Source organism: Anastrepha ludens, chromosome X, assembly GCF_028408465.1.
Source record: "Anastrepha ludens isolate Willacy chromosome X, idAnaLude1.1, whole genome shotgun sequence".
Classification (NCBI taxonomy): domain Eukaryota; kingdom Metazoa; phylum Arthropoda; class Insecta; order Diptera; family Tephritidae; genus Anastrepha; species Anastrepha ludens.
The window spans coordinates 82098503-82118656 of NC_071503.1; the positions used below are offsets into that span (position 1 = coordinate 82098503).

Consider the following 20154-nt stretch of genomic DNA (forward strand, 5'->3'; position numbering starts at 1 on the left):
TCCTCATCCTCATCCTCTTCCTCTTCCTCTTCCTGTAGCTATTCCTTTTCCTCTTCCATCTCCAGCTCCATCTCCTTTCTTTATCCCGGAAACGGGCAGTAAAAATTACTTCACTTAAAAGCTTTCATGAACAGCTTCCATCTGATACCCATATTGTACAAACACATCCAAGGGTACCTTGGTCCACCTTTTCGGCTATATCTCGAGACCCTGGTCACTCAGAGGTCTAAAAAATACCCTGTATTAAAGCACTCATCAGTAGCTTTGATTTGATACCCACAATGTAAAAACACATCCCATCCTAGGGTTACCCGGGTCCTCGTTTTGGCCTTCGGCAGCGCCACCTGGTGGCGAGTGGAATCAATAAGCATATTGTACTAACCTTCACCGTGGAAAAATATATATATATACCAAATTTCATAATAATCGGCCCAGACACACACGACCGAAATGTGTTTAATTCTAATGAATGCTATGTGCGGTACAAAAAATACGTGCGGCAAATAGCAAAAACACACTCACTTAACCGACGCACTAAACACACACGCGTTATCGGATTTCAACCAAGCTTCACAGAAACCTTTGCCAAAGCAGCACTAATAATGTGTGAAACTTTCATTGTTTTCCTTATACGCGTTGCTGAGATTACCCCGGACAAATGCACACTTTTTTTCGGCTTAATTTTTATATATATAGATTGTTTCAGGAGAGATGCATTGCTACTGTCCACTTGTACAGGTTTATGTCTCGAACTTAGTAAAAGTACTTTTTTGACATAGCTATAAATGCCTCTAATTTATCTCGAGGTAAACTTATTTCCCCAAAACTCTTCGTGCTTCCAATTCCACACATCTTATAACGTTTTCAATAATATGTTTGTCAAATAATAAATGAAATGCTGTGCTTATCTTAAGCTTCATAGTATTTCGGCATGGCCTGTTGGACTAGATACATCTTTGAAAATAGTATTTGTGAAAAGGTTGCCTCCCAGGAGACGAACCTCGTGCGATTTTTTTCTAACTGTACCATAAACAGCAATTTCAATATTCTCCTGTTCATTATTTTCTTCACTGTCGTCTTCAGAATCAGTCAGCAACCTCATTCTTTTTCGTCTTCTACTTGCACTCAAAATATCTTCCTATTTTTCTTCAGTGTTTGGCGAGTAATTGTCATATTCATTATTAACAATTCAATGGTCACATTCGAAAAATTCATCCAAGTGGTCCTCCCTTTCAGATTGTGAGCCTTCATCAATCTGAGAACATTTGTCACTTATGTTATTAATTTCTTGCAATACCTCCTTGATTGTTGTTTTTCTAGATGTCCTTAGAAGCAGATAGGAATTAGAATAAATAAAAAGTGTTACCATATTACAAACAATTTTACTATTTATATAGTATACTTGAAATAGACAATTTCAAAAAATTATGTACGATTGTATATGTACTTGAATTGATGTGACTGCGAAGTAAATACCAGAACTCCAAAACTGCGTATTTCTCTATTTTCTATTAAATCTGAAATGGGAATGCCCTAAAAAAATCGTTAAGGTGTCAAAAGACACCCCTTGGTAAGAATAGGTATACCATGTACATATATTTAGATCCAAGATGCCCTGAAGGAAAATGATACCGCCAAATAAATTTTACAACTAGTTATTATATGAAAAGTCATCACATTAATCGCAAAGAAATTATTAAACTTACAAAATAATTTCAAATTAATATTTTAAAAGGTGTTTTTTGACAAATGTGGTAGAAATAGTGTTAAATAAAAATAAATATTGATAGTCACAGTTAACATAATGGTATGGAAGCAATAAATTTTTGATACACTTTGTTCGCCATAAGTTAAATTTGACAGTTCTAGAAAGTCTCGTAATTGTCACTGCGTTAGATAGACTAGAGGTGGAAAGACCTATCTGTCTCTGGATCTCGTCCCTGTTTGGCTGCAGGGAAGTTAATACGATGGCAAGAGGGGCTAAAGCCACTAGATTCGTTCACAGGGGGACGCCGCAGGGTGGTGTCCTTTCGCTATTGACGAAGTTCTGATAATGCTAAATAAGGGTGGGGTTAAGGTAGTAGCATACGCCGATGACTTTGTCTTAATGATATCGGGACCGTTTACCTCAGTCACGGCTGTGATTTTGGACTGGCTGTACTCAGTCGCTGGGCTACCACTTGCGGCCTCCGAACCAACTCTGACAAAACGGAGCAGGTGCTATTTACCAGAAAATATAAACGTCCACCGTTTCGACTTCGCAAATTAAACAATCACGTTCTCCCGCTTTTATCGGAACTTAGGTATTTTGGAGTGATACTTGACTCCAAACACCATTGGAAGCTACACATTGAGAATCGAGTAAAGAAGGCGAGTATAACCTTCTACTCCTGTTGTTTATCATCGGAGGGCGACGCAGGTGCGAGGTTTAAAATGTGGGGCCTCCACGGTCGCTCCGATGATTTTTTTTTTTTTAAAGAAAAAGAAAAGAAGCATGTTAGTCTCTAGTTATTATCATTTTTTTATTAATATTTGGATATACATATGTGTCTACGAATGTATCGACATGTATGATGACACGATTAATGCATGTATTAATATACTAATATGTATATGTAAGTATAATATGATAATGTATGATGACCCGGAATTATCCTTACCTCTGTCGACTGGAACGTGCTGATCCTTGTTGTGCTAAAATCGCAGTGAAATTGAATTTTAAAATTAAAGCGAAAGTAACCTCACCGAACATCGTTTAACACAGTAAACGTTTTAACTGTTCGGTGGGGAAATGCCGAGGTTAACGGTCTTAACGTTGCAGACTTTAGGGTGTGGCCTAAACATGCCGGCTCCCTTGCGACAAGCAATAAGTGTGCTAGGACGGAGGTGTCAGCCAACGTTCGGTTTGTTGATTGTGAGACACCTGAGGCCGCCGGTGACGTCTGAAAGGTTGCTGTAAAGATATTGTACAGACAAACTCGTTTGTTTGTCCGGCGGCAATGCTGAGAAAAACGTTATAATTCAACGAACTCCAAAAGTGTACTGTTTTATTTTGCATATAGGCTTGCTTATATATATACACACATACTTAATTCTAAAGGTTCTAATTCTAGTTTGGTCCCCTTTAATCACCTGATGTTCAAGGTTGCGGGAAAGCAATGCAGGGGCGGATCAAATGATGCGGTCAAAGGGGCGCTCATAATATGACCAATCATGTGCAGGAGCGGATCAAAGGATGCGGGCAAAAAAGGGCGCATATAATGTGACCAAACATCCCGGGCCCGTTGAAATGTATTTCAAGCAGGTAGTACAGCTATTTTATGAACTGGTCGGCGTAAGATTCCTCTTGAAGTTTTAACATCGACGACTCTAATGCGATTATCACTGCCAGCAATGCACTTGATGATACGTCCCATAGTCCATCGCTGCGGAGGTGCGTTCTCGTCTTGGATAATCACTAGCAATCCTTCCAATACATTAGGATTACCACTCGTCCATTTGGTCCGCGCTTGCAAGCTGTTTATATATTCATGTGACCATCTTCGCCAAAACGATTGTTTGATCGCAACAGTGCGAGCCCATTTGCTAATATGATCAATGTTGGTGCCCATTTCCTCTCGCTCTGGGATTGCTTTAAGAGAGCTACCTATTAAAAAATGGCCTGGAGTCAGGGCTTCAAGGTCGTTCGGGTCTGATGACAAAGGTGAAATTGGCCGTGAATTTAGTATTGCTTCGATAGAAATCATCACTGTGTTCAGTTCCTCAAAGGTAAGGCGACCATTCGCCATACTGCGGTTCAAAAGACCCTTTGCTGACTTCACAGCGGCCTCCCATAGGCCTCCAAAATGCGGAGCCCTAGGGGGAATAAAGTGGAAATTTATATACTGATTAGTACAATAATTTATAATTGACTCTTGATGTTTTTGATGAAATAAAAACATCTTCAACTCTTGAAGTTTTCTGCTGGCACCTACAAAATTAGTCGCGTTGTCGCAGTATATATCAGTTGGTAATCCTCGCCTGCCGATCATGCGCTTCAGTGCGGCCAGAAATGCATCTGTTGACAAGTCAGATACTATTTCTATGTGCACTGCCTTCGTTGAGAAGCACACAAATATGGCTATATAAGTTTTGTATGGTCCTTTGCCTCGAATGCGCAGGTATGTTTCAATTGGTCCGCAAAAGTCTATACCACACCGTGCGAACGGTCTTGATGGCGTAAGACGTGATACAGGAAGGTTGCCCATCGTCTGCTGAAATAATTTCGGCTTATATCTTACACAATGTATGCAAGATCTCACAATGCGACGTGCCACATCTCTTGCATTTATGACCCAGAATTGAAGACGTAGTAATGCCACCAGTGCTTTAGCACCTGCATGGTAATGAGTGATGTGTAAATGTCGAATATAGAGCTCCACGAAGTGACATTTTCCTGGCAATAAGATAGGGTGTTTCTGAAAATCTGCTAGCTCAAGACGCCCACCCACTAGTAGTAGACGAAAGCCACCATGAATCTGCAGAAACGGGTTGAGAAATTTAAGTTGCCCAGAAATTGTTTTGTTTTGGTTGATCAGCCGTATTTCGTCAGCGAAGTGCTGTTGTTGCACATTCCAAACAATGCACCACAGCGCTTGCTTCAAATCTTGAGGCGACAGAGTTCCTTTGTCTAGGTGAGTTTCAAGCGGCCTGCTTGTTAATTTATGAAAACGAAATAGCCAGGCTACAACTCGTAAGCAATGATTGTATGTACTGTTTCTCTCAAGCACCTTCAAAATGTAGTTTTCTTCGATGACTGCTTTAAAAGCTGACTTACGTTTTTCTCGAGAAACTTCTTCCATATCGAGTTGGCCACATTGATTGCTGGGCCAGTTTTCGGATTCAAGTTGTAAGAATGATGGTCCTGAAAACCAAATTGAACTGCTTAGTTCAAGTGCAGTACAGCCTCGTGACACGATATCAGCCGGGTTGCACTTTGTTGGGACATCCGCCAACTTACATCTGCTGTGAGATCTTGAATCTCTGAAACTCGATTACCGACGAATGTTGATAGGGTAGCTGAGTGCAGTTCAAGCCAATGTAGCACAATTTGTGAATCAGTCCACAGAAACACAGTGGTGTTGGCGTTGAATAGAGGTTTAATTTTGGTAGTAGACGTGCTAACAGCAAGGCGCCACACAACTCGAGTTTAGGTAACGATTGCTTCTTAATTGGAGCTACACGCGACTTGGCAGTCAAAAGGGTGACAGTAGGTTTGCCTTCTGTTGATTTCGAGCGAAGATAAATAGCACAGCCATAGGCTCGAATAGACGAATCACAAAACCCATGAATTTGTAAAGAGTTGTGATTTGTTGATCCAGAATACCTTGGAACTGAGAGCGTACTCAGATGCGCTATGTCCTTGAGAAATCGTTCCCAAGCCGTTTGTAGGTTCTGCGGCACAGACTTGTCACAATTCAGCTTCAAAAGCCATATTTCTTGTAATATGATCTTTGCAGTAATAATAACCGGAGCGAGAAGTCCCAAAGGATCGAAAAGCGCTGATGCAATAGATAAGATTGATCTCTTAGTTCCACGTGCATTCACAGGTTGTTTCGACTGAAAAGAGAATAAGAAAATATCTCGTATTTGGTCCCATCGTATACCTAAAGTGCTCGTTGTAAAACTTTCGTCGATATTTAAATCTTTCATGGTGTCATCTTCTCGAAATTTATAGTGGTTTGAATGCCACTTCGCCAAGGGGAAACAACCACGCCTTAGTATCTCCGTTACTTCGTATTTGATTTGCGATAGCTCTGCCAGGGTATCGGCACCGCATAAAAGATCATCAACGTAGAATGACGTTTTAATTGTGCTGGCACCGAGAGCATAATCCGATTCGTATGCATCAGCAATGTAGTTGAGGCTCTGTACAGCGAGATAAGGCGCGGACGCCGTACCATATGTTACCGTGTTTAACTGGTAAGTGCGTATTTCATCGTGAGGCGTACTTCTCCATAAGATGTATTGGAATTTGCGATCGTTTCTATCCACCAAAATTTGTCTATACATCTTTACGATATCAGCAGTAAGTGTGTAACGATATAATCGAAACCGTAGTAGCAAGATGTATAGATCGTTCTGCAGAGTAGGCCCAACAGCAAGAATATCGTTGAGTGATCTTTGGGTTGTACTCTTGCAGGAGGCATCGAATACTACCCTGAGCTTAGTTGTTGTGCTAGTTGGCTTCAGGACATAATGATGAGGCACATAGTAATGTGGATTATCGAAATCCACCTTTTTAACGATGCTCATATGCCCAAGGCGGGAATACTCTTCCATAAATGCGATGTATCGTTGGTGAAGGTCAGGACAGCGCGTTATACGCCGCTCCTGAGCAATAAATCTTCGAAGTGCAGTTGCGTATGACTGGCCAAGACAATGAGGGGCCTCTTTAAACGGTAGCTTGACAACAACTCTCCCCTCGGCGTTTCTCTGCACGGTTTGCAAGTAACTTTGTTCACAATTCCTTTGCTCAGTGGTCCACATGTCTGCCTTTGATGGTTCATCCAGCTTCCAGAGGCGTTGCAAATTGGCATCCACTGATTCTTCAACCGAAAGTAGGCAAATTGATGATGAATTTTCTGTAGGTCGTTGATATCGGCCAGAGACGACCCAACCTAATAAAGTCTTCTGTAGTGACGGTAACCCAGGTGCTAACTTTATTTGCCCAATAGACAGAATGTCGAAAAAGATTTCTGTGCCGATGAGTAGGTCTACACGTGTTGGCTTAAAGAAATTTTCGTCGGTGAGTTCAATGTTAGCCGGCAAGTTCCAAGATGTGATATTAAATTCAGCCTCTGGTTGATAAGCGATTTGCGAGGTAACATGGAACGATAATGGTGTCTCATAGTCACACATTCGTGATTTGACAATGGCTGATGTCTTGTATTTAATATTTGTTACCGAGTCCCCAATGCTCTGGATTTCAACGTGGTGCCTTTCTCTTGGGAGGCGCAATTTTCGGGAAAACTCCTCGGTAATAAATTTTACTTGGGAGCAGGAGTCGAGTAGCGCTCTACCGAATTGAAAACAGCCAGACGCATCTCGGATGAGCACCACTGCAGTTGCTAGTATGACTTGGTCTTGTGGCGATTTTTCTTGATGTGTGTGCGTAGCTGCAGTACTTACAGGTTGCGTTGGTTGCTCAAGTGATGATGTAGAAAGCGATACTGACTGCATTTTGTTTGAAGTAGGAGCACGATGAAGTAGGCTGTGATGAGAACGAGCACAATGTTTACATCTGAATGCGGACGAGCAATGTGCTAGTTGGTGTTTATTAGACAAACAATTTAGGCACAGACCTAACCTTTTAACCTCTTTGAAGCGGTCAGCAATCTCCAGTTGCTTGAAGCGAGAGCAACTGCCAATTAAGTGGTCTGAATTAGAACATAATGCGCAAGAGTGATTTGTACATGAAAACGAATAGCCCTTACGTGGCGGCTTATTCCTGTTTTCCTGTTTATAGCTGGATATACCAGAATCACCAAACGAGAGGGAGCCCGATGCTGACTCTAAAAACTGACAGCGTCGTTCAAGAACCTTTGCGCACTGTTCCCAAGATGGTAGCGATGTGAAGTCTAACGACTCCTTCCACTTTTTTTGCGTTTCTTCATCAACCTTGTCCATTACAAGGTGAATGAGCAGTAAATGCGAAATGTTTTTATCAGAGCCGATTGACAACAGCGAACTATAAAGTGCAGACACGTTGTCGACCAAACTTTGTAACTGAGAAGCACCGCCTTTTGCAGCAGAAGGTAGCTCGAATAACGACTTGATGGTTTCCATGAAGATGAGCGTGCTATTGTCGTAACGGGATTTTAATCTGTCTAATGCCTTTGAGTAGTTCTCGCTGGTGATTTGGAACGCCTTCACAGTCTCCAAGGCCTGCCCTTGTAAACAATTGAGGAGATGGTTAAACTTCTCAATATTAGACAGCGATGACTCATTTTCGATGACGTGCATGAATGATGCGATGAAATTTTTATATTCCGAGTACCTTCCACAGAATACGGGTAGCTTTAATGCTGGTATTTTTGAATGCGAAACAGGAATTGCTGCTGATGATTCAGGGATCGTTGAATTGTGTTCATCTTCACCGAGCTGCATTTGGATGTTTGAACGGATGGTGACGTAGAGGTCTTCCAGGTCACCCCTACCATTGTCTTCTGGATCGAGCTTCTCGATTTGCGTTTGATAGCCCAACCCCTGCTTAAAATAGGAATCTAAAATTCCGAGTCGACACTTGAGTTCAATGGGCGAAAGTATTTTTCCAGTTTTACTTTCGCTTGCCTCCACTATTGTCCTTATGCGGGACATGTTTTTCCGGGTTAGTAAGCGCTGCTGCTTGACTTCTTCCAGCGACATGATTCACCAAACAAATTTTGCGAAAAGGTATAGATGTGTGATTTGCGAAATGACAAGATGATGAAAATGCTGAGCCGAAAAATATTTGGTGGTTGGTGAATCACTGCAGTAAAACTTAAGTTTTATGCGAAACAGCAGAAGTTGATAATAATCCTCGGTTGCGAAAAAATGTAATTGCTGAATTTATTCCGTTATCAGCGATTGCCACTAAAAATTAAGACACACTATATGTATGCCCCACGTTGGGCGCCAGAAAATGTACAGACAAACTCGTTTGTTTGTCCGGCGGCAATGCTGAGAAAAACGTTATAATTCAACGAACTCCAAAAGTGTACTGTTTTATTTTGCATATAGGCTTGCTTATATATATACACACATACTTAATTCTAAAGGTTCTAATTCTAGTTTGGTCCCCTTTAATCACCTGATGTTCAAGGTTGGTTCCCTTCATGATGGAAAGAATAATGAGATGGCGCCTATCGTGGTCCCGTTACTTTGCTCTCAGCGAATTTGACAACGAGTTACGTGATTTTAGCTCCAGTATGGCCAGATTACCATTTTCATAACTTGATTTTGCATTTTTTTTTTTTGTTATTTAGTCTGAGAGTTTTAGTTCTTTCTTCATGACATTTTTCTAGCCTGTTCTAATTAAAAGTGATGTTTATAATTTTGTAAAATATAAATTTTTTTTAAATTAGTTCAATAATTCACTTAGTTTTATTTAGCTTTACTTTTTTTAACATCTGGTGGCATTGCCCGCGATTGCAGGTGTTGTTGGTGTTCTTCTGCTTTCGGCAGTCAAATCTCTCTCTCGCTACTGCAGTATTGCCTACCTTTGGATATAAAAACGAACTAAAATTCCTATTCAAAGAAAATATATTAACACAACAAATTTTTATTGAATCATTTAAAGAATTTTGTATGCGTGACAAATTGTCTTTAGAATGTGCGTTTTTTTTAATAAATGTGTTATGCTTATGTACAATTTAATTTATAAGTTATTTTTGTCAAGCGAAACTCTTTTGTTAAGGGAACGACTTATTTGCTATATTTGAGGTTATGTAACTAGATAAGGTACTCTTTTTGTAAAAATGTCAGTATGGTTTCTTTAGTATTTTCTGGTAATTTGTTGCTTATTTTTATAATGAATACACCTCTTGATGCCCTATGTCCCACTAAGGATTGATGGCCGGAAGAAACGATTACACCTCTATGGTTTTAATCCGCATTCAGTAAATTCAAACGCCTTTTAAAATGTGTAAAAAGTTTTCAATCTTAAGAAGAGTTGAGAGAGGGACGTTTAATATTCTTCCATAACCTTAAAAGGAGCAAAAAATGAAATTCACATTTTCAAAATATCAAATTTTATAAAAACCAACTAATTTTCATTAGCACTAAAATCTTCTCAGAGTGGCCTTTTTTAACCTTCTTTTGTATAATAATACAGTTTTTTTTAAAGCCAAAGTTTCGGTAGCTTTAAATTAAAAAAAAGAAACAAACACGAAACTTCAAAATTTTCGCATTTTCGGTATAAAAAAGCACTAAATTTATTGTGAAGAGCAAATGGTTGGCAATACTGCACAACTCAGCAAACTTGACGTCACGTACTCTCTGATGGGCGCAATCTTCTTTCTATCATTCTTGGGTTCCCTTTAATCACCTGATGTTCAAGGTTGCGGGAAAGCAATGCAGGGGCGGATCAAATGATGCGGTCAAAGGGGCGCTCATAATATGACCAATCATGTGCAGGAGCGGATCAAAGGATGCGGGCAAAAAAGGGCGCATATAATGTGACCAAACATCCCGGGCCCGTTGAAATGTATTTCAAGCAGGTAGTACAGCTATTTTATGAACTGGTCGGCGTAAGATTCCTCTTGAAGTTTTAACATCGACGACTCTAATGCGATTATCACTGCCAGCAATGCACTTGATGATACGTCCCATAGTCCATCGCTGCGGAGGTGCGTTCTCGTCTTGGATAATCACTAGCAAACCTTCCAATACATTAGGATTACCACTCGTCCATTTGGTCCGCGCTTGCAAGCTGTTTATATATTCATGTGACCATCTTCGCCAAAACGATTGTTTGATCGCAACAGTGCGAGCCCATTTGCTAATATGATCAATGTTGGTGCCCATTTCCTCTCGCTCTGGGATTGCTTTAAGAGAGCTACCTATTAAAAAATGGCCTGGAGTCAGGGCTTCAAGGTCGTTCGGGTCTGATGACAAAGGTGAAATTGGCCGTGAATTTAGTATTGCTTCGATAGAAATCATCACTGTGTTCAGTTCCTCAAAGGTAAGGCGACCATTCGCCATACTGCGGTTCAAAAGACCCTTTGCTGACTTCACAGCGGCCTCCCATAGGCCTCCAAAATGCGGAGCCCTAGGGGGAATAAAGTGGAAATTTATATACTGATTAGTACAATAATTTATAATTGACTCTTGATGTTTTTGATGAAATAAAAACATCTTCAACTCTTGAAGTTTTCTGCTGGCACCTACAAAATTAGTCGCGTTGTCGCAGTATATATCAGTTGGTAATCCTCGCCTGCCGATCATGCGCTTCAGTGCGGCCAGAAATGCATCAGTTGACAAGTCAGATACTATTTCTATGTGCACTGCCTTCGTTGAGAAGCACACAAATATGGCTATATAAGTTTTGTATGGTCCTTTGCCTCGAATGCGCAGGTATGTTTCAATTGGTCCGCAAAAGTCTATACCACACCGTGCGAACGGTCTTGATGGCGTAAGACGTGATACAGGAAGGTTGCCCATCGTCTGCTGAAATAATTTCGGCTTATATCTTACACAATGTATGCAAGATCTCACAATCCGACGTGCCACATCTCTTGCATTTATGACCCAGAATTGAAGACGTAGTAATGCCACCAGTGCTTTAGCACCTGCATGGTAATGAGTGATGTGTAAATGTCGAATATAGAGCTCCACGAAGTGACATTTTCCTGGCAATAAGATAGGGTGTTTCTGAAAATCTGCTAGCTCAAGACGCCCACCCACTAGTAGTAGACGAAAGCCACCATGAATCTGCAGAAACGGGTTGAGAAATTTAAGTTGCCCAGAAATTGTTTTGTTTTGGTTGATCAGCCGTATTTCGTCAGCGAAGTGCTGTTGTTGCACATTCCAAACAATGCACCACAGAGCTTGCTTCAAATCTTGAGGCGACAGAGTTCCTTTGTCTAGGTGAGTTTCAAGCGGCCTGCTTGTTAATTTATGAAAACGAAATAGCCAGGCTACAACTCGTAAGCAATGATTGTATGTACTGTTTCTCTCAAGCACCTTCAAAATGTAGTTTTCTTCGATGACTGCTTTAAAAGCTGACTTACGTTTTTCTCGAGAAACTTCTTCCATATCGAGTTGGCCACATTGATTGCTGGGCCAGTTTTCGGATTCAAGTTGTAAGGATGATGGTCCTGAAAACCAAATTGAACTGCTTAGTTCAAGTGCAGTACAGCCTCGTGACACGATATCAGCCGGGTTGCACTTTGTTGGGACATGCCGCCAATTTACATCTGCTGTGAGATCTTGAATCTCGGAAACTCGATTACCGACGAATGTTGATACGGTAGCTGAGTGCAGTTCAAGCCAATGTAGCACAATTTGTGAATCAGTCCACAGAAACGTTGGTGTTGGCGTTGAATAGAGGTTTAATTTTGGTAGTAGACGTGCTAACAGCAAGGCGCCACACAACTCGAGTTTAGGTAACGATTGCTTCTTAATTGGAGCTACACGCGACTTGGCAGTCAAAAGGGTGACAGTAGGTTTGCCTTCTGTTGATTTCGAGCGAAGGTAAATAGCACAGCCATAGGCTCGAATAGACGAATCACAAAACCCATGAATTTGTAAAGAGTTGTGATTTGTTGATCCAGAATACCTTGGAACTGAGAGCGTACTCAGATGCGCTATGTCCTTGAGAAATCGTTCCCAAGCCGTTTGTAGGTTCTGCGGCACAGACTCGTCCCAATTCAGCTTCAAAAGCCATATTTCTTGTAATATGATCTTTGCAGTAATAATAACCGGAGCGAGAAGCCCCAAAGGATCGAAAAGCGCTGATGCAATAGATAAGATTGATCTCTTAGTTCCACGTGCATTCACAGGTTGTTTCGATTGAAAAGAGAATAAGAAAATATCTCGTATTTGGTCCCATTGTATACCTAAAGTGCTCGTTGTAAAACTTTCGTCGACATTTAAATCTTTCATGGTGTCATCTTCTCGAAATTTATGGTGGTTTGAATGCCACTTCGCCAAGGGGAAACAACCACGCCTTAGTATCTCCGTGACTTCGTATTTGATTTGCGATAGCTCTGCCAGGGTATCGGCACCGCATAAAAGATCATCAACGTAGAATGACGTTTTAATTGTGCTGGCACCGAGAGCATAATCCGATTCGTATGCATCAGCAATGTAGTTGAGGCTCTGTACAGCGAGATAAGGCGCGGACGCCGTACCATATGTTACCGTGTTTAACTGGTAAGTGCGTATTTCATCGTGAGGCGTACTTCTCCATAAGATGTATTGGAATTTGCGATCGTTTCTATCCACCAAAATTTGTCTATACATCTTTACGATATCAGCAGTAAGTGTGTAACGATATAATCGAAACCGTAGTAGCAAGATGTATAGATCGTTCTGCAGAGTAGGCCCAACAGCAAGAATATCGTTGAGTGATCTTTGGGTTGTACTCTTGCAGGAGGCATCGAATACTACCCTGAGCTTAGTTGTTGTGCTAGTTGGCTTCAGGACATAATGATGAGGCACATAGTAATGTGGATTATCGAAATCCACCTTTTTAACGATGCTCATATGCCCAAGGCGGGAATACTCTTCCATAAATGCGATGTATCGTTGGTGAAGGTCAGGACAGCGCGTTATACGCCGCTCCTGAGCAATAAATCTTCGAAGTGCAGTTGCGTATGACTGGCCAAGACAATGAGGGGCCTCTTTAAACGGTAGCTTGACAACAACTCTCCCCTCGGCGTTTCTCTGCACGGTTTGCAAGTAACTTTGTTCACAATTCCTTTGCTCAGTGGTCCACATGTCTGCCTTTGATGGTTCATCCAGCTTCCAGAGGCGTTGCAAATTGGCATCCACTGATTCTTCAACCGAAAGTAGGCAAATTGATGATGAATTTTCTGTAGGTCGTTGATATCGGCCAGAGACGACCCAACCTAATAAAGTCTTCTGTAGTGACGGTAACCCAGGTGCTAACTTTATTTGCCCAATAGACAGAATGTCGAAAAAGATTTCTGTGCCGATGAGTAGGTCTACACGTGTTGGCTTAAAGAAATTTTCGTCGGTGAGTTCAATGTTAGCCGGCAAGTTCCAAGATGTGATATTAAATTCAGCCTCTGGTTGATAAGCGATTTGCGAGGTAACATGGAACGATAATGGTGTCTCATAGTCACACATTCGTGATTTGACAATGGCTGATGTCTTGTATTTAATATTTGTTACCGAGTCCCCAATGCTCTGGATTTCAACGTGGTGCCTTTCACTTGGGAGGCGCAATTTTCGGGAAAACTCCTCGGTAATAAATTTTACTTGGGAGCAGGAGTCGAGTAGCGCTCTACCGAATTGAAAACAGCCAGACGCATCTCGGATGAGCACCACTGCAGTTGCTAGTATGACTTGGTCTTGTGGCGATTTTTCTTGATGTGTGTGCGTAGCTGCAGTACTTACAGGTTGCGTTGGTTGCTCAAGTGATGATGTAGAAAGCGAGACTGACTGCATTTTGTTTGAAGTAGGAGCACGATGAAGTAGGCTGTGATGAGAACGAGCACAATGTTTACATCTGAATGCGGACGAGCAATGTGCTAGTTGGTGTTTATTAAACAAACAATTTAGGCACAGACCTAACCTTTTAACCTCTTTGAAGCGGTCAGCAATCTCCAGTTGCTTGAAGCGAGAGCAACTGCCAATTAAGTGGTCTGAATTAGAGCATAATGCGCAAGAGCGATTTGTACATGAAAACGAATAGCCCTTACGTGGCGGCTTATTCCTGTTTTCCTGTTTGTAGCTGGATTTACCAGAATCACCAAACGAGAGGGAGCCCGATGCTGACTCTAAAAACTGACAGCGTCGTTCAAGAACCTTTGCGCACTGTTCCCAAGATGGTAGCGATGTGAAGTCTAACGACTCCTTCCACTTTTTTTGCGTTTCTTCATCAACCTTGTCCATTACAAGGTGAATGAGCAGTAAATGCGAAATGTTTTTATCAGAGCCGATTGACAACAGCGAACTATAAAGTGCAGACACGTTGTCGACCAAACTTTGTAACTGAGAAGCACCGCCTTTTGCAGCAGAAGGTAGCTCGAATAACGACTTGATGGTTTCCATGAAGATGAGCGTGCTATTGTCGTAACGGGATTTTAATCTGTCTAATGCCTTTGAGTAGTTCTCGCTGGTGATTTGGAACGCCTTCACAGTCTCCAAGGCCTGCCCTTGTAAACAATTGAGGAGATGGTTAAACTTCTCAATATTAGACAGCGATGACTCATTTTCGATGACGTGCATGAATGATGCGATGAAATTTTTATATTCCGAGTACCTTCCACAGAATACGGGTAGCTTTAATGCTGGTATTTTTGAATGCGAAACAGGAATTGCTGCTGATGATTCAGGGATCGTTGAATTGTGTTCATCTTCACCGAGCTGCATTTGGATGTTTGAACGGATGGTGACGTAGAGGTCTTCCAGGTCACCCCTACCATTGTCTTCTGGATCGAGCTTCTCGATTTGCGTTTGATAGCCCAACCCCTGCTTAAAATAGGAATCTAAAATTCCGAGTCGACACTTGAGTTCAATGGGCGAAAGTATTTTTCCAGTTTTACTTTCGCTTGTCTCCACTATTGTCCTTATGCGGGACATGTTTTTCCGGGTTAGTAAGCGCTGCTGCTTGACTTCTTCCAGCGACATGATTCACCAAACAAATTTTGCGAAAAGGTATAGATGTGTGATTTGCGAAATGACAAGATGATGAAAATGCTGAGCCGAAAAATATTTGGTGGTTGGTGAATCACTGCAGTAAAACTTAAGTTTTATGCGAAACAGCAGAAGTTGATAATAATCCTCGGTTGCGAAAAAATGTAATTGCTGAATTTATTCCGTTATCAGCGATTGCCACTAAAAATTAAGACACACTATATGTATGCCCCACGTTGGGCGCCAGAAAATGTACAGACAAACTCGTTTGTTTGTCCGGCGGCAATGCTGAGAAAAACGTTATAATTCAACGAACTCCAAAAGTGTACTGTTTTATTTTGCATATAGGCTTGCTTATATATATACACACATACTTAATTCTAAAGGTTCTAATTCTAGTTTGGTCCCCTTTAATCACCTGATGTTCAAGGTTGGTTCCCTTCATGATGGAAAGAATAATGAGATGGCGCCTATCGTGGTCCCGTTACTTTGCTCTCAGCGAATTTGACAACGAGTTACGTGATTTTAGCTCCAGTATGGCCAGATTACCATTTTCATAACTTGATTTTGCATTTTTTTTTTTTGTTATTTAGTCTGAGAGTTTTAGTTCTTTCTTCATGACATTTTTCTAGCCTGTTCTAATTAAAAGTGATGTTTATAATTTTGTAAAATATAAATTTTTTTTAAATTAGTTCAATAATTCACTTAGTTTTATTTAGCTTTACTTTTTTTAACATCTGGTGGCATTGCCCGCGATTGCAGGTGTTGTTGGTGTTCTTCTGCTTTCGGCAGTCAAATCTCTCTCTCGCTACTGCAGTATTGCCTACCTTTGGATATAAAAACGAACTAAAATTCCTATTCAAAGAAAATATATTAACACAACAAATTTTTATTGAATCATTTAAAGAATTTTGTATGCGTGACAAATTGTCTTTAGAATGTGCGTTTTTTTTAATAAATGTGTTATGCTTATGTACAATTTAATTTATAAGTTATTTTTGTCAAGCGAAACTCTTTTGTTAAGGGAACGACTTATTTGCTATATTTGAGGTTATGTAACTAGATAAGGTACTCTTTTTGTAAAAATGTCAGTATGGTTTCTTTAGTATTTTCTGGTAATTTGTTGCTTATTTTTATAATGAATACACCTCTTGATGCCCTATGTCCCACTAAGGATTGATGGCCGGAAGAAACGATTACACCTCTATGGTTTTAATCCGCATTCAGTAAATTCAAACGCCTTTTAAAATGTGTAAAAAGTTTTCAATCTTAAGAAGAGTTGAGAGAGGGACGTTTAATATTCTTCCATAACCTTAAAAGGAGCAAAAAATGAAATTCACATTTTCAAAATATCAAATTTTATAAAAACCAACTAATTTTCATTAGCACTAAAATCTTCTCAGAGTGGCCTTTTTTAACCTTCTTTTGTATAATAATACAGTTTTTTTTAAAGCCAAAGTTTCGGTAGCTTTAAATTAAAAAAAAGAAACAAACACGAAACTTCAAAATTTTCGCATTTTCGGTATAAAAAAGCACTAAATTTATTGTGAAGAGCAAATGGTTGGCAATACTGCACAACTCAGCAAACTTGACGTCACGTACTCTCTGATGGGCGCAATCTTCTTTCTATCATTCTTGGGTTCCCTTTAATCACCTGATGTTCAAGGTTGCGGGAAAGCAATGCAGGGGCGGATCAAATGATGCGGTCAAAGGGGCGCTCATAATATGACCAATCATGTGCAGGAGCGGATCAAAGGATGCGGGCAAAAAAGGGCGCATATAATGTGACCAAACATCCCGGGCCCGTTGAAATGTATTTCAAGCAGGTAGTACAGCTATTTTATGAACTGGTCGGCGTAAGATTCCTCTTGAAGTTTTAACATCGACGACTCTAATGCGATTATCACTGCCAGCAATGCACTCCATCGCTGCGGAGGTGCGTTCTCGTCTTGGATAATCACTAGCAATCCTTCCAATACATTAGGATTACCACTCGTCCATTTGGTCCGCGCTTGCAAGCTGTTTATATATTCATGTGACCATCTTCGCCAAAACGATTGTTTGATCGCAACAGTGCGAGCCCATTTGCTAATATGATCAATGTTGGTGCCCATTTCCTCTCGCTCTGGGATTGCTTTAAGAGAGCTACCTATTAAAAAATGGCCTGGAGTCAGGGCTTCAAGGTCGTTCGGGTCTGATGACAAAGGTGAAATTGGCCGTGAATTTAGTATTGCTTCGATAGAAATCATCACTGTGTTCAGTTCCTCAAAGGTAAGGCGACCATTCGCCATACTGCGGTTCAAAAGACCCTTTGCTGACTTCACAGCGGCCTCCCATAGGCCTCCAAAATGCGGAGCCCTAGGGGGAATAAAGTGGAAATTTATATACTGATTAGTACAATAATTTATAATTGACTCTTGATGTTTTTGATGAAATAAAAACATCTTCAACTCTTGAAGTTTTCTGCTGGCACCTACAAAATTAGTCGCGTTGTCGCAGTATATATCAGTTGGTAATCCTCGCCTGCCGATCATGCGCTTCAGTGCGGCCAGAAATGCATCTGTTGACAAGTCAGATACTATTTCTATGTGCACTGCCTTCGTTGAGAAGCACACAAATATGGCTATATAAGTTTTGTATGGTCCTTTGCCTCGAATGCGCAGGTATGTTTCAATTGGTCCGCAAAAGTCTATACCACACCGTGCGAACGGTCTTGATGGCGTAAGACGTGATACAGGAAGGTTGCCCATCGTCTGCTGAAATAATTTCGGCTTATATCTTACACAATGTATGCAAGATCTCACAATGCGACGTGCCACATCTCTTGCATTTATGACCCAGAATTGAAGACGTAGTAATGCCACCAGTGCTTTAGCACCTGCATGGTAATGAGTGATGTGTAAATGTCGAATATAGAGCTCCACGAAGTGACATTTTCCTGGCAATAAGATAGGGTGTTTCTGAAAATCTGCTAGCTCAAGACGCCCACCCTCTAGTAGTAGACGAAAGCCACCATGAATCTGCAGAAACGGGTTGAGAAATTTAAGTTGCCCAGAAATTGTTTTGTTTTGGTTGATCAGCCGTATTTCGTCAGCGAAGTGCTGTTGTTGCACATTCCAAACAATGCACCACAGAGCTTGCTTCAAATCTTGAGGCGACAGAGTTCCTTTGTCTAGGTGAGTTTCAAGCGGCCTGCTTGTTAATTTATGAAAACGAAATAGCCAGGCTACAACTCGTAAGCAATGATTGTATGTACTGTTTCTCTCAAGCACCTTCAAAATGTAGTTTTCTTCGATGACTGCTTTAAAAGCTGACTTACGTTTTTCTCGAGAAACTTCTTCCATATCGAGTTGGCCACATTGATTGCTGGGCCAGTTTTCGGATTCAAGTTGTAAGAATGATGGTCCTGAAAACCAAATTGAACTGCTTAGTTCAAGTGCAGTACAGCCTCGTGACACGATATCAGCCGGGTTGCACTTTGTTGGGACATGCCGCCAACTTACATCTGCTGTGAGATCTTGAATCTCTGAAACTCGATTACCGACGAATGTTGATAGGGTAGCTGAGTGCAGTTCAAGCCAATGTAGCACAATTTGTGAATCAGTCCACAGAAACGTTGGTGTTGGCGTTGAATAGAGGTTTAATTTTGGTAGTAGACGTGCTAACAGCAAGGCGCCACACAACTCGAGTTTAGGTAACGATTGCTTCTTAATTGGAGCTACACGCGACTTGGCAGTCAAAAGGGTGACAGTAGGTTTGCCTTCTGTTGATTTCGAGCGAAGGTAAATAGCACAGCCATAGGCTCGAATAGACGAATCACAAAACCCATGAATTTGTAAAGAGTTGTGATTTGTTGATCCAGAATACCTTGGAACTGAGAGCGTACTCAGATGCGCTATGTCCTTGAGAAATCGTTCCCAAGCCGTTTGTAGGTTCTGCGGCACAGGCTCGTCCCAATTCAGCTTCAAAAGCCATATTTCTTGTAATATGATCTTTGCAGTAATAATAACCGGAGCGAGAAGTCCCAAAGGATCGAAAAGCGCTGATGCAATAGATAAGATTGATCTCTTAGTTCCACGTGCATTCACAGGTTGTTTCGACTGAAAGGAGAATAAGAAAATATCTCGTATTTGGTCCCATTGTATACCTAAAGTGCTCGTTGTAAAACTTTCGTCGATATTTAAATCTTTCATGGTGTCATCTTCTCGAAATTTATAGTGGTTTGAATGCCACTTCGCCAAGGGGAAACAACCACGCCTTAGTATCTCCGTGACTTCGTATTTGATTTGCGATAGCTCTGCCAGGGTATCGGCACCGCATAAAAGATCATCAACGTAGAATGACGTTTTAATTGTGCTGGCACCGAGAGCATAATCCGATTCGTATGCATCAGCAATGTAGTTGAGGCTCTGTACAGCGAGATAAGGCGCGGACGCCGTACCATATGTTACCGTGTTTAACTGGTAAGTGCGTATTTCATCGTGAGGCGTACTTCTCCATAAGATGTATTGGAATTTGCGATCGTTTCTATCCACCAAAATTTGTCTATACATCTTTACGATATCAGCAGTAAGTGTGTAACGATATAATCGAAACCGTAGTAGCAAGATGTATAGATCGTTCTGCAGAGTAGGCCCAACAGCAAGAATATCGTTGAGTGATCTTTGGGTTGTACTCTTGCAGGAGGCATCGAATACTACCCTGAGCTTAGTTGTTGTGCTAGTTGGCTTCAGGACATAATGATGAGGCACATAGTAATGTGGATTATCGAAATCCACCTTTTTAACGATGCTCATATGCCCAAGGCGG

The 20154-nt window shown here is 41.1% G+C and overlaps 2 protein-coding genes across 2 annotated transcripts in view; one reads left to right on the forward strand and one right to left on the reverse strand.

Moving 5' to 3' along the window:
* The window catches only part of LOC128869190 (uncharacterized), a 586599-nt gene that overhangs the window by 8300 nt on the left and 558145 nt on the right, over nt 1–20154 (forward strand). The window lies entirely within an intron of this gene.
* LOC128870281 (uncharacterized) lies at nt 3297–8406 on the reverse strand. The gene is made up of 4 exons (XM_054112883.1): nt 7476–8406; nt 7349–7418; nt 5000–7282; nt 3297–3855 (listed from the first exon to the last, which is right to left on the reverse strand). Exons 1-4 carry the CDS (start codon nt 8404–8406, stop codon nt 3297–3299), a joined length of 3843 nt encoding a protein of 1280 aa, XP_053968858.1.